Here is a 14,626-nt window from a genome sequence, read left to right on the forward strand (position 1 = left end):
AGATAATTCTTCATTTTTTAAAGATGTGTCTTGTTCAGGGCTGTGCAGTCGAAGTCAGCGTCGGAGTCGGACAGATTGTGGCGTGTCTGTAGTCGGTCACTTATACAACAAGGCACAAACAGACCAATGTCATTTGTTTTTGAGATTTTGGGAAAGCATTAATTTTGTCGGACGCGATTTGGGCAAAACTAATTTCGTGACAAGCTGTTGTCTTTTGAGATTCAAGATGCTCTACTACCGCTTAGCCGCGTAGCTGTGCAATAATGAGCTTGTGATGAGATGAAAGAACCAAAAGACTGTCAGATTATGATCTAAAATCAATTCAGGGTTTTAGCCGCTGACGAAAGACTCTGCCATTTCAGCACTTAGGCTATTTTCAAAACCACAACATTCCCTTTTTATAATTAAATAAATTAACTACCTTTCTATAACCACTAGTTAGGTAAATCATGAATTATTCATTAAAATTGACTTTGAGCCAAAAGATTAAGAATGATCCGCACTATGGACACACCTAAGACGATGTTTCAAAAGAGTAGCTGCACCCTGTAATGAACAAATAGGCTACGTTAAGTTTCTTTCTTGGGGAAAGACTATTCGGTAGTTAATGTTGTTCCGCTAAAGGTTCAATTTTTAGTCTATGATAAGTTATTGCGTACAGCAACGTTATAGGATCCGTTGAAGCAAAAAACATCTACCCAGACAGAAAAATCAGTCTGCAGACGTTGAATCAATGTAAAAATGACGGATTTGGCAGTATGGATAGCTGTTAAAAAATGAAGAGGAGTGAAAAAAGATGTGTGATATTTTCTCTCAGTTTCAACAATTGAACAAAGCCTTCAACGCTGCAAATGAAAAGCTGCTACCGATTCATATCAATAGCCAATAGGACAGACGCTCTTCTGTATGTAAGAAGGACTAGATGTTATTAGACTGGGTTACCGATACATGAGCCAGGAAGACCAACCTGTATTGTACAATAAACTATTTTTTATAACCTATAAATGATTCAATTCGTTTGTGGAAAGTTAGAAAAATAATAGGTAACACTTGTTAGCTAGAACAGTTTAAACCGCATAAGACATAAAAATAAGACGTTATCAAAAAAGCAAACGTGTTACGTAACTAACTACTGTGCAACGTCATGCCACCAAGACCAATGCAAAGTGTGTAATTCAGGGTTACTTAACTAATCTTAACAAAGGTTCAGTTTGACAAGTTGAATATTTTTAATGGTCCGGTGAATAAGTTATTTCACACACAACCACAAAAGTTTTGGAACTCGAAGCCCCCCAGCAACTAGGACAATCACAGTAAAAATTGCTTCCTCCCAGTAGAAATCTGTTTAAAGAAGCCCCGAAACGTGGCAATGAGGTTATTCTTCCAAAAGCTCAAAGTCCACCATCAACACCCAGAAGGTCCGGATTCGGACCACGGTCCGCCAGTTGAGTAAGCTTAGCCCTGGCGTAGTTGATCTGTCACACAGGCAGGCGGAACAATTGAGTCTGTGGATAAATATCACATTGTGAAAAAATTCACGATGATGCTTTCATTCACCATCCGCTAGTCATACCACGTCACATCCGTGAAGCGAATGATGTTGGTAAGTTTGGTTATGCAAGCAAAGAAATTGACTTTAAACTCAATCTTGCTTGTCTATGAATTTATACGCAGACAAATGAATTTATATGCAAAATTTAATTTAAAAAATTTTCTTTCAAATTTTATAATTTATGCAAAGATCAGGATTCAGAAAAACTTATTTATTCCATAAAGTTTTCAAAGCATTTCACTCATATGGAGATAACGTTTGGTAAAATCCTAATGATGAACTGCCATGCAAGTGGAAGAGATGAAATGATGAAGGATTACTCTGCTTTGATAGATGAAGATAATTTTTAGCTTGGATCAGGGATTCATAGTATAGGGATCGCCAACTCGGCTGGATTTCTGACAAGCGGAGTGTAAAAGTGTTGCCAGATATTTTTTAAATTTTTAGAAAAAATATTATTTTGGCATTTTTAAATTTAGTAGTCGCACAAAACTTGCCCGTAAATAACTATTTTAAAACTACTCTAAAAAAATTTATTATTCACTTATCAAACTGTCATATTTTTTGCTAATTTAACCTTTCTTTCTAACTTTTATTTAAATTTTGTGCATAAATTCACATTCTTATTGCAAAGTACAACTTCAAACTACTTTAACTCAATCTTGTACAACTTTAAACTTCAGGTTAGCTTTAAATGGACAAGCCTTGGGTGACCATTACTCTTTAAAAATGCCAAAGAGTTAGTTTTTCTAAAAATAAATATCTGGCAACACTTTTACACTCCGCTTGTCAGAAATCCAGCCGAGTTGGCGATCCCTATGTTTTGAATCCCTGGCTTGGATAAACAACACTTTCAATTGGTATTCATTATAAGGTTCATTTATGGTGGCACAATGTCTTAATTGTGAATAATACTTACGTAGTGACTGAACGATGGTGTAAATTATGAGAAAATAATGAAGATCCAGTCGAGCTGCAGACCAACGTGACGTAAATACTTAACCATATATTTGAGTTATTTTTCAACTTTTGCAGCGTTTTATTGAGTTCTATTGATATTAAGTTTTGATTGTATTGATATTCACTCATTGTGACCTGTTTGTATGTCAACAATGGAATCGCGTCTACACACCAAGACGGAACAGGCTCTTATGCTTTTAGCTGAGACATTTTATGAGTACGTGATAAGGAGTCTGTTACAATAAGTATATTCATGGTTTGTAAGTATACAGCTGAACTAACTTCTGCAGGACAAACTATGTGATAATGTGCGTCTTCTCTTCGCCATCACAAGCAAGGATAAAGTTTTCAATTTTGTAGTTGCCTCATTTTGTGGGCAAGACCTGGTTAAGTATTAGAAATACCTATTGCACTTTTACACTACGATTTGAGAAAACCATAAATAACCAAATAAATTTTGTATCGCCCTGAAAGATTTTTGTCCAAAGCCCTGATTGCAGAGCAATGTAAATTTTTTGTTTACAACAATAAACTTACAAAGAAGTGGCTTACATGGAATAGAAATATTTCTTGACGATAATTTGCGACAACGGCTGCCGAGAAACAAAGATTAAATTCATTACCCACCCCGCTACATGGAATAGCATACATGCCAAAATATATCTTCTGAGATTACTCAAGAGTAAATTTAGCTGAGATTGTTATGTTTGCATGACAAGCATTGAGCGACGAGGGGCATCACAGCAACCATATTGCTTCAAAGTGGATCTTATTATTCAAAGTATTCAGCTTCTTCCATTGGCTGGGAGTTTTCTTTGATGCAAATGTTCGATCGTTTCGTGCCCTTCTACAGAGTTATAAAGAGTAAGCCTAACAACCGCCTGTGAGCGATATACTGGCTCTGTACATTTGCATCCAACTGACACATTTTCGTTTATTCGCTTTTAGTTTTTTGTTAACCTCTGCTGTATTGGTACTTATTGTTTTTTCTGTTTTTTTAATTTCTTTGGAACAGGTTGGAACAGATATTTTAATAATCTCATGGTTTTCAACTCATTGGACAGTCAGATTGAATTGTGTGATAATATTATAAAGCGTTCTTGCACTTGTGCAGAAGATGCCCGGATGAAGCTTTATGTGTATCATTGTCACCTGAACAGCTAACAAAGTTAATTGTTCTCTATTTCTCTGACGAACACTAAAATGTTTCATGTTCTGCTACATATTCTTGTTTCAACTTCAGTTACGCACGAAAAGGTAAAGACGGTGATGACAGCCAGCTGGACAGAGAAGAAATGGATCTCCTGCTCAAAAAGGAGCTTGTACATTTTCTTGGAGTAAGTGTCTGATGAGATGTGTCGCTTGTTCTCCGTTTACAAACCTTGAGTCTGGTTTACAATCTTCGGATTCACAATTTTCGGTTGAATAGCTTACAAGTTTGTAAAATCTGCTTGTAAATAAATAAGTCAGAAAGATGATCAACAAAACACAAACTACCACGAAAAAGTACACAAAATGAGTTACAAATTTATGATATGTCACTTGCAGAAATATTTATGGTTTATCAAAATATATAAAATGTGGGTTGGAGTTCTTGTAAAAAGACATTCTTAGTGATGTAACATACATGAATTCAAGGATGACTCGCGTAATGTAAGTTGTCTAAAGAAAGTACATTAATATCAATGTTTGAGCAAGCATACGTGAGTTGAAATAGAGAAATAGCCTATACAGACGGCCTAAGACAATTTTCCCAGACAACCACTTTATTTGGCCCAGATCTGGTCAGATCCGTACCCAATCTAGCAAAGATTTGGTCCAGATAAATTGGCTGTAGGCCTATGGGTGAGACTATATCACTCTGAGTTATTATCAGACACAGCCCCATATGTTTTTCCAATAAATTTAGTTTCCAGCGTGCAGGTATGACTTATAGGCTCCAGTTATAATGGTCCAGCAGACGCTAACTTCTTGTAACCGATTTACACTTGCCACGCAGGATGGAACATTCGAGCAGTTCGACCGCGACAACAGCGGCTCCGTCACCTTCGCTGAGTTCATGCGCGAATTGGCTGAGGTTGGAACTCAAGTTCAAATGAAGGTCAAGAACGCAATACGGAAACAAAATTCTTAAAAGTTTCCTTTGCAACTGATGGAATTTGGACACTGTAAATGTTTGGACTCGATTTTCTGAATAGCAAAACAGGGTCATCATTAATTAACGTTACAACTTCAAAAAATTGCATTTAACATTAATATTTAGCGTTACAATGTTAAAGGGATTATAAAGTAGATAGTAGATAGTAAAGTAAAGGAAAAAGTAGATAGTAAAGGAAAAACCTGACTTGGCGATTTTCCACGTTCTTTGTGTTTAACATGCTACCATAAAACGATTTTCAATAAAACTTTTGCCCCATTGCGGTCTGATCAGCATTCCGTGCCTGTTTTTGTCAGAGCTTTCAGAACGACAGTAGGCGTGAGCAGCGAAGCGTGCGACTGTACAGTCTACGTCACTATAGGCGAGCAATCAGTTGATCGCGCAATAGTTGTTACTGCGGGCGATTTAACTGTAGGCTATGTAGGCTATGTACATCAAAACAGCAGGTTTCAACATCAAAACAACAGACAGTTTGCTCAAAACATCAGATCTGATGTTAGTGTTAACGTGGCTTTTGTTATTGCTATCTATAGCTTTTTGCTTTGCTTTTGCTTTTGGCTTAGCTTTTAGCTTTGCTTATATTGCTTTTGTCGGCAGCAATTGCTGAGTGGTTAGCGCGTTGGGCTCGCAGTCGAGAGCCTGCATGTTCGACTCCAGCCACCCGCACTTGCTGTTGTTTCTCTGGGCAAGAAACTTTACGATAATTGCCTCTACCCAGTGATCGATTTCGAGTAATGGGTAGTACCAAATTTCAGTAATAAGTAGAGTAGACAATCGGAAACAGCCATTGCCGTCGGCTGCAGCGTGGGTCAGGTGTATGTCGGAAGGCGTACACCGATGCATAGCGCTCAAGTCCGCTTTCCCGCAATGCAGGGTAAACATATGAAAAACAAACAAACAAACAAACAAACTATAGTGACGTATTCTCGAGCAGTGTTTGCACTTTTTGGTCATTTTGAAAAAAATAAAACATAAATGAAACATTGAACTTTGGGCCTTGCCAGTGCTATTGAAAATATTTTTTTTTTCGGTAATTCTTGTTGAAATGTATTCTTGAATGTTCAGTTTACGCATTTTAATGTTTAATTTCCGTTTGAAAATTTCATTTACTATGCCTTTAATAAATTGAATATTTCTCGATTTTATATTTTTGGGCCTAAATTTTATAGGCCATGAATGAAAATTTGAATAAAAGAATTGCTATTGAAGAGCTCTTCAAATCTGGCAAGTCAAGGAGTGATATTTGCAAAGACCTAAAAATTAACAGAACATTGGTCTGGAGAACTCTCAAAAGGCACAAAGAAACTGGAAATCTCAAAAATCGACCTGGCCAAGGTCGTTCTCGAAGCGCCAGAACTTCAAAACTGATAAAAGCAACCAGAGAAAAGGTACAAAGAAATCCAAAGGGACCCATTCAAAAACTGGCAAAGGAGGCGAACGCGGCCTATGAAACCATGTTCACAGTTCTCAAGAAGAATTTGAAGATGAGCCCATTCAAACACATGAAGAAACAGTTGTTAAATGCCAATACCATTAAGAAACGTCTCTCCAGAGCCAAAATTCTGCTCTCACGCATTGAAGGAGGAGGCACGCTGCCAAACCTTGTGTCCAGCGATGAGAAGAAATTTGATGTCCAGGATCATTTTAACAGTCAGAACGATCGTGTTTGGTCAAGAGATGGTGACGTGGAACCCCGGGTAGTCACTCGGAGACAAGGGGCGGCATCAGTAATGGTGTGGGCCGCAGTCAACGGATCAGGAAGGAGTCCATTGATTTTTGTGGAGCAAGGAGTGAAATTGAACCAAGAAAACCACCGAAATGATATTCTTGAGGGTTCATTGTTGCCTTGGGCAAAGAAACATTTCAAAAAACATAATTGGTCATTCCAACAAGATTCTGCCTCTTCACGTGGAGCTAAGAGAACGCAAAACTGACTTTCAACCAATGTGCCGTTCTTCATTTCCAAGGAAGAATATCCTCCATCTCTTGACTGGAAGTCCCTAGACTATGGCAACTGGTCTTACCTGGAGAACAAGGTTTCGACTAAACACCACCAAAGTTTGGAAGCGCTGAAGGCTAATCTGAACAAAAATGGACCAAAATACCTCAAAGAGTTATTCATGATTCTTGCAGGTCTTTTTCGAAGCGTCTCCGACTTGTTATCGACGCAAATGGGGGACACACTGAGTAAAACTTATTTTTCATAAATACTTATTTATTTGACAATAATATTATATGTTTATTACTCAAAAATTTTCTACCATTTGTTAAATACAGTTGTTTAAAGTTGTAACGTTAATTATTGATGACCCTGTAATTGTTATAGAAAAAATGAATTTTGTTTCTACCAGTAAATTCGGTTCACACAACGGCACTTCAGGAAAAAAAATAATTACATTATCATCAACTGTCTATTTCATTGTACGTAACTGCGTTTTTAAGAAACCTTGTAATAGACAAATGATTATTAAATTGATGAGGATTTAAATCATTCAAAATTATCACAACAAATTTGTGTTGTCATACCCTACAACTTTAAGTTTTACAGGAATTTTTTGAAGCCATCTGCATCTTTTCGAACTATCGACGTTTCACACTTGATAAACATCAAAAATTAATTAGACAATTCGATTGGTGGTCTTTTTGTTGCAAATTGTTTGTTCTTATCAAAACTTATTGTGTGTATTGTCACACGTAATTGTTATGAAACAGTAATTGATATGATATAATAGTCACTTAGTAGGATGTCAATGCAGTACAAAATTTATTAGAACATTTTGTGGTAGGCTACGGTTTCTTTCATTAGGACGTTTAAAGGCTCATGTAGATTGTAGATCGTTTTAAAAAGAAAATATAAAAGGATCAAAGAAAGTCTGTCCATGCAACAGGTTTGTCATGTTAAGGTAGTGCTGGGAATGTAAGAATCTGGTTAAATCAACTTGTTAAACTTACCTAGGTCGTGCTCGTAAATAGTCTAAGTAGAGGCCCTACTGTACACGATTAGTGCACTCTGCGCACATTGCACCCAAATAAGGATTATTACTGTATTCATTATATATAGAGAAATAGTTTTAAGCCAAAAGTATTTCACCTGTTGCATAAAACATGCGATGAATTAATATAATACAATATGGCAATTATAGCGTTAAGATAATTTAATTTCACAACAGACCGTTATAGTGAAATACGAAAACATTCATCTAACTAAGTGAAGGAAAGAGATTAGACGCCAGCAATAACTGAATTATAATTAATAGATTTTACACAAAATTAATGGAAGTGTTGAAACCTTACCTTATGCTACATTATACGCCTTCATTGTCTTCATCATCAAGGGAAGTTAATTTTAGATTTTTGGATTAAATGAAACTTATAAGAGTAGGCTAAGTAGCTTATGTGTCTATATATAACACTAAACACCAATAATTCCAACATTGATAAATAATTAATAGATGTCGCTTATCAGGTCCTCTTTTTGGGAGTTGCTTCCTCAATTTCATATTGCTTTAAAAATACTATCAATGATAACAGATCTTTCTTGGTGCTTTATTTCTGTTATAACAATTATTCGGCAATTCGAAAACAATTTTGCTTTCACAAAGTAGTTTGTCTGGTAAGGCATAGCGTAACAAAATAGTGGCGAGCCAGCCTGGTTGAGACCATACGCGCAACAAGAGTTTGTTTTTTATCAGTTTTACTGCAAGCGGCCGATAAATAAGTTTAATAAATTCATTTTATGGTTAAGGTTGTAAATGATCTGATAGCCTGTCTTCAGGGTTCTGCAAGGAAACTCAGCATATCTCATTTTTATTTAGGCTTAAATAATAATAATATGTAGCCTACTGGCCTAGCAACACTTGTGCGACGAAAGCTCTACAATAGGCTACACTTGAATTGATCGAATTATTGCAGTAGCCCACTCTTTATTTCTTTTATATATTTATTGCATAACGTATTTAGTTGGATCACTGGTAAATTTAAAGGAAGATTTTCGATAAAAAGTTTAGGGACGCAGTTTGATTTTGAAATCTCAGTATAACTTGATAATACTCGATGAGTGAAAAATTGAAGCGGTGAAATACAATCGGAGCCACTCGAGATTTGCAATCTTTATGATATTTTTAAGCCTTTATCGCCATAAATTCTATTATCAGCAGCTGTGTAGACGAGAAAAATGAAACAATAATAAACAATAAATACGTTTATTTTTTTGCAAAGTCATGGAGATTCCTCTCATTGACCTGAACAAAGCGGATGAGATCGAAGACAGTTCAGCTATTGTTCCTGGGCTTAAGCCTTTACAATGGAATGTTGAAGAGGTTTGACTTGTTTGTAAATATAATTTAGCTTATTCTTCGTCGTGTGAACTTATGGGGCCGAGGGTTCATCCTTTTTCTACCCCAGATTCACGATGTTCCCGAACTATGCTAAAAAGCTACTAAAAAGCTGCCAGTCTTTGATGTCATCATCCAAGACGCGCAGACCTTCCACTCTGATAGATGGCTTGAAGAATAGATGGTACAGTCATTGATGGTGTGGTCTGCAGTCTGTTCCTTGGAACCACATTTACAGGAGGAGGAAGAGGCTGAAAAAGCTAATAAATTATTTCAGTAACTAATCAAGGCCAACAGGTCTTTTTTCGTTATTACAGTTTTTATTCCAAAAACTTAAAAGATTTAACGAAAAATTAGATGAGAACGTTTCATCAAGACATCAGTAGAGTTCCTTCTTGTTTATCCTTACAAACCTGATTCCTGAAGGTTCACAATATGTGAACGAAAAGAAAGCCATCTTCGTACACTCTTTAAAAATGGCTTTTGCGTGCCTTTGATGAATTTCGAACGAACGTCGTTCGTACGTTCAGCAGGTACTTACAACTTTACCAACTTTCACATTTTACTATGAGATCTATTTTGTGAAAAATTTTATGGTTTTAAGTTTAGATTATTTTAGCTCTAGTTTCTCGTGGGGAATTCGTTATACTCTTATTGTTTGTTTATGCGAAGTCAAGATTTTTAAAAACTTCTTTTCGTACTCTTTCAAGCTGACAATAAACTTTACAAAATCTTTGCATCTTAACAGCTTAAAGAGCGGTTGCAATGCGCATCAGCGAAACTTGAAAAGAGCCTTCAACGTCAAAAAATCTACAAAAAACAAATTCAAACAACTGTCGACAGAATTATGACGTACCACAGTGAACTTTCGGAATGTGAGGTGCGGTAACAAGCAAATCGAATGCGATAAAACTTACTGCTTACTTTGATAGCTTGAGATACAACACAGTCCATGAACATTGAACAATTCAACAATCGGAAACTTCACTCTGTCAATCTCGGTGGGCCTGTGTCAGTGATTCAAAGCATCTACAAGTATGCGAAACTGCCAGGATTAAGCTCTGCAAGAAGCTTTCCCAGTCCGAGAAAGATTCAATCAACCAATCATCAAGGTTTCCTGTTTTTGTACACAAATTTAAGAAAGTAGGTCTATGTCAGACTAATAAGATTTACCTGTAGTTTATGTTTGACTATGATCGCAAAAATTTACTTTCTTCACTTAGTATCCCTACAATAAACCACGTTGGGCACGGTAGCTAAACGAAAGATATATTTTTTCTGATCAAAAAGGGGACAGAAAGGCAGGTAATCTAATCTGTACGTCCACCTTCAAGTACACCTTTATGTGTCTTGTTTTTAGTGGTTCTCAAACTAAACGTCATTCACGCTGCCAACGAAAGACTGAGTCGGTGCTTCCTAATCTTTTTTAGTCTGGAAGCCAGAGCAAAAACTTTGCAAAATTAATCTTACATACTGTATTTTAGTTTTTGTCTACATATTATTATATTTTTCTAAAATTAATACATTTAAGGATCAACTTGAAACCTGATACAGAACCCCAAAAGGCTTTTAGACCCCATTGGTGCAAAACATAAACTACTTTATTGCTAAATTATTAGATGCATAATTTCCCGAGCCTAAATGTAACCAATCCAGAATATTTCATCCAAGTTCTGTTTGTCGAATTTACAAGATTTGCAATCTTAAAAGTATAAATGGTTGTCATCGTCAGTTTCTGAATAGACAGAGCAATATTAGCAAAGACTTTCCTGTCAAAACTGGAAGCTCTGGGTCAACTTTCGGGACCAAGGCACAACCGTTAGTGACTTGTAACTACAAACATCAAAAGGGATGGCATTGTTAGCGGCTTGCATGACAAGAGCTGACCCCATCTCGTTTCGAAAGGTGCATTTCAGCCAGGGTTATCTAGAGAAGGGGATATGAAGGCTCGCAGCGATTGCCTTATTCTCATGATACTACCAGGGCGGTAGTTTGTAGTGCTTTAAACATGTGGTTCTTTTTAAAATTGTAAAAAGTTTTGTAGTGCAGCTGGTACAATGAGCTACAGAAGACAGTTAGCAAATGTTACCTTGAACATATTTAAAGAATACTTGTTTATAAAGACAGTTGAAAAGTTACCAGTAAGCTGTTTTTTATAACAAAGCCTTTGCAGGAGGCTAGATGTAAAGCAAGTATATGGGTAGTTGAATTAACAAGCAACCACAAGCATGCTGTGAATATCCAGGGCTGGTGTTAATAGCGCAATGCAAGTTATCATAACAAGATTTATTAAACTACTATCGGTGCCAATTGTCATTTTACGATAAACCCAGATTATTTACGATAAACAAAAGCCCTTCTATTGTCAGACGTAATAAAAGCCTTCGTATCCCCTTCATTAGATATCCCTGATTTCAGCATTCGAGGACACGTAGCGTCAATCTCGCGGAGTATCTTCCATGAAAGTGTTTGGTCCAGCGAATAATCACTTTTATTGTGAATATATTTGCTATCGGTTGATGTCTTTCCAGGAGGAAAGACAGGAAGTGATTAAAAGAATTTCCAATCTGAGATTTGGAAAATCTATCCACGAAATTTACACAGACGTCGAAGACGCCTTGTTCGACCTTGTACATCGAGTCTGTTGCCAAGACACCTACGACAAAGTTGACATCACCGACGATCTGGAAATCAACGATGTTGTCACAACAACCCTTGAAAAAGCCAATCACGTCACTGAGAGTGACGTTATCCAAACAGCAAAAACAATAAACAAGAATGTCGTCATCGCACATCCAGATGCTGGTGACGTTGATGGCCACGGAGATTTCACGGCGGAACAAGAGAAAAAATTAAACGACTAAGAACAAAATTTTAAGAAAAAGAGAAAGTTACATCTACAAAGAAATGTCGGATCGGCTCATGAAGCACTAAGACTAAAAACAAATTTGCTTGTTGAAGCTTAAGCCTATCTTTTCCACTGAGTGGGGCGTCCTCATAAAACCCGGTGTCGGTACAGATATTGTTAGGCAACCGCTTCCCATGACGATTAACAAGTCTTTGCATCAAATACACAGAATTGTTGTTATTACTGAACAATCTTCATGTGATCGGCAGATCAGCTTTTTATGTTCAACGCGAATTGTCGGCAGGTTGAAATACTGTACACTCGTTTTGGGGAAAACTGTAATGTAGTAAATTTGTAGATTGAGTTTCGGTTTTAGCATCATTGTTACTTATTAACGATTAGCAGCATTAGGTTGAAGCAGGTCGTTTGTATCTACAGTTGTGAAATAGAAAATTAGGTTTGAATTAGCAAAATGTTATACAGCAGCTGCTTGTTACCGTCATTGCAATTGTGGAAAACTTGATCCGGTTAGCCGCGAGAGCACCCTGCCGATTAGGTAGGCCTATCCTGAAGACAGCAATGTAGGCTAGCTGGCAGGCATGCTGTCATGCATAAGTTTAGCTCAATCATCAGCTCAACATTGCACAAAAGCATCTTTGCGAAAACTTACAAACGGTGTTGGCCGTTCATAAAAATACTCGAAAATTTACTTTTTTAAAAACTATTCACAATTTTTGTGCCTTTCAAACAAAATTTTTGTACGACACAAAAAAATCTTCGTACGTAATTTTTGTTCTTAGCGAAGATCTCAATGTATTAAATTAACTGGGAAATGTCAATTTGCGTCCAGCCCCAGACAGAAAATCAGACGCTTTTTTTACATTCATTCAACGTCTGTGGACGTTAAATCAATCTAAAAATCGACTGATTTGCTGTCTGTGGCGAGCATAGGATATGGCTCTTGAGCAAGCTGAACCACGATCAATTCACGACGATGAAAGTGTGCAGTGACTTTATAAAAAACAACAAGGCAAGAATACAGTATTCAGTTACAACGTAATAGTACGTAAATCCAACGCAATTATTGTTATGGTGAACTTCATAGTAACTTTGCAGCTATATGTATTAGGCTAATATCAAATTGAGGGAAATTGTAAAGTAATACTTTCAAAATAGTCTGGGACAGAAGTCAGCTCTACTGTATATTCGGCTTTACTCTTAAGTGAACTGGGATTGTTTTCACTAGACAAAGTTTTGGTAGTCAGCATTAAGATTATGTAACTTAAGAGTGACATCACAATGAATATAATGCAAAGATGATTTCATTTGGCAAAAGTATGACGTGACAAATGGTTAAATAAACCTATTAGGTCATTAAAGTTATAATTACTGTAAAGCACGAAAGAGACTCCATGCAAGATAAATTCTGATCAGGAATGCAGGAGATGAGAGAGAAAATAATTTCTAGAGCACTTTTCGTTGTAAGTGTTGGGGCCTTCCCATATAGTAAAATATGCTGTTTTTATGTTTTACAAACGTTAAGCAACGCTGGAACGATGAGAAAAAAAAACTTTCTTGTTGAGTTGTAAGAAAGCCATGACAACAAAGTGAAACAAAACCAATTTCCTTTTTGCTTCTTCAAGCGCTTGTCTTTATCACTTAAAAGACCATTGTTCTTGGATGCATAATAAAGCAACAAAACTAATCGTTTGTTCAAAAATAGTGATTTATTAAAATTAATACATAATAGAGCACAAAATACCTGCGCGTTCCATTAGATTCGTTCAACAACGTAACCTCAAATACTCTATTCGCAATAGTTACCAGACTTTTGAGAAAAAATTGCACTTAGGAATGTATCTTGCTGTCCTGACTTTACCAGCCAAATACATAAATATAATGAGAGGATTTTGAGACGATGCTTCACAGAGGAGAACCACTTAAATCGACTCTTAACTTGGGACTTTGTGATGATTCTCTTCTTGTAAATATGTTATAAGTGGAGACTGTGATATCAAAAGCACGTGGACTCAATCTTGTCACAGTTCTGTTGAACAAAAAAAGTTTTAAAATAATTTATTTTAACTTTAAACCAGTGGTTCCCAACCGGGGAGGAATTCCTCCCTAGGGAGGAATTTCATGAGTTCAGGGGAGGAATTTCAGTTTTTGCCGTTCGTGTGCAAGAGCTACATTTAATAAGTTAATAGCTGTTTATTTGCTAATAAATTTCATACAAATATTACCCTAAAAGTGTTTCCAGAAAGCGCTATAATCCATTATTTTAGTGTAATTTTGCAAAAAATTTTCGGGGGAGCATGCCCCCGGGCCCCCCTAGAATACGCGTGCCTTCGGCACGCTCTAACCTCCCACCAGTTTTATTGCTTCCCTTGCTCAACCGACCAGGGTACGCCACTGCACATGAGGTAGCGATGTCTTTAATCAAACACTTTGTTGTTCTCTTCGATCCATCAAATATTTGGCCCCCCCAAAAAAACATTTCTGGCTACGCCACTGGCCAACACGCCACTAAAAAACCTTCACATACCTTGGGTTCCGCTTGCGCAGAATGAGGATGATCGACACGATGGTTTTGATAAGCCAAACCAAAAACTGGCATATCTGGTAATTTTTATAGACCGCCGGCTGTGCGGTCCCTGATCCCGTTTTTACTTCCGATCGGAATGAGGAAAGAGTCTTAGAACCCTAACATAATGGTGTCTATTACAATCTGGGGGAATTCTAGAGAAACCATTTTAGTTAAAATTCTAGGGTTT

At 36.8% G+C, this 14,626-nt stretch overlaps 3 protein-coding genes across 4 annotated transcripts in view; 2 read left to right on the forward strand and 1 right to left on the reverse strand.

The window, feature by feature from the left end:
- Positions 1–2,588: 2,588 nt before the first annotated feature.
- Positions 2,589–5,108, forward strand: LOC145776906 (uncharacterized). The gene is made up of 3 exons (XM_082588125.1): positions 2,589–2,729; positions 3,756–3,849; positions 4,512–5,108. Exons 1-3 carry the CDS (start codon positions 2,656–2,658, stop codon positions 4,644–4,646), a joined length of 303 nt encoding a protein of 100 aa, XP_082444251.1. The 5' UTR covers positions 2,589–2,655; the 3' UTR covers positions 4,647–5,108.
- A 2,212-nt stretch (positions 5,109–7,320) lies between these two features.
- On the forward strand, positions 7,321–12,128 carry LOC145777195 (uncharacterized). Of its 2 annotated transcripts, XM_082588516.1 has the most exons (5): positions 7,321–7,558; positions 8,889–8,989; positions 9,753–9,884; positions 11,536–11,809; positions 11,890–12,128. In XM_082588516.1, exons 2-5 carry the CDS (start codon positions 8,891–8,893, stop codon positions 11,928–11,930), a joined length of 546 nt encoding a protein of 181 aa, XP_082444642.1. In that variant the 5' UTR covers positions 7,321–7,558; positions 8,889–8,890; the 3' UTR covers positions 11,931–12,128. The 2 variants fall into 2 exon arrangements, with proteins under 2 accessions (XP_082444642.1, XP_082444641.1); XM_082588515.1 differs by having other exon boundaries at positions 11,536–12,126.
- Positions 12,129–12,853: 725 nt separating this feature from the next.
- Positions 12,854–14,626, reverse strand: part of LOC145776885 (titin-like) — a 98,394-nt gene continuing 96,621 nt past the window's right edge. The window contains exon 128 of the mRNA XM_082588102.1: positions 12,854–13,899. Coding sequence (XP_082444228.1) covers positions 13,776–13,899 — 124 coding nt within the window. The 3' untranslated portion in view covers positions 12,854–13,775. The remainder of the gene's footprint in view (positions 13,900–14,626) is intronic.

Source organism: Aplidium turbinatum, chromosome 9, assembly GCF_918807975.1.
Source record: "Aplidium turbinatum chromosome 9, kaAplTurb1.1, whole genome shotgun sequence".
In the NCBI taxonomy this organism is placed as follows: Eukaryota; Metazoa; Chordata; class Ascidiacea; order Aplousobranchia; family Polyclinidae; genus Aplidium; species Aplidium turbinatum.

Coding starts and splice junctions, on each gene's coding strand:
- LOC145776906 (XM_082588125.1), top strand. CDS start 2,656: ATGTCAACAATGGAATCGCGTCTACACACCAAGACGGAACAGGCTCTT. Junction 2,730..3,755: donor TTAGCTGAGACATTTTATGA/GTACGTGATAAG, acceptor TTTCAACTTCAG/TTACGCACGAAAAGGTAAAG. Junction 3,850..4,511: donor AGCTTGTACATTTTCTTGGA/GTAAGTGTCTGA, acceptor CTTGCCACGCAG/GATGGAACATTCGAGCAGTT.
- LOC145777195 (XM_082588515.1), top strand. CDS start 8,891: ATGGAGATTCCTCTCATTGACCTGAACAAAGCGGATGAGATCGAAGAC. Junction 8,990..9,752: donor TACAATGGAATGTTGAAGAG/GTTTGACTTGTT, acceptor GCATCTTAACAG/CTTAAAGAGCGGTTGCAATG. Junction 9,885..11,535: donor GTGAACTTTCGGAATGTGAG/GTGCGGTAACAA, acceptor ATGTCTTTCCAG/GAGGAAAGACAGGAAGTGAT.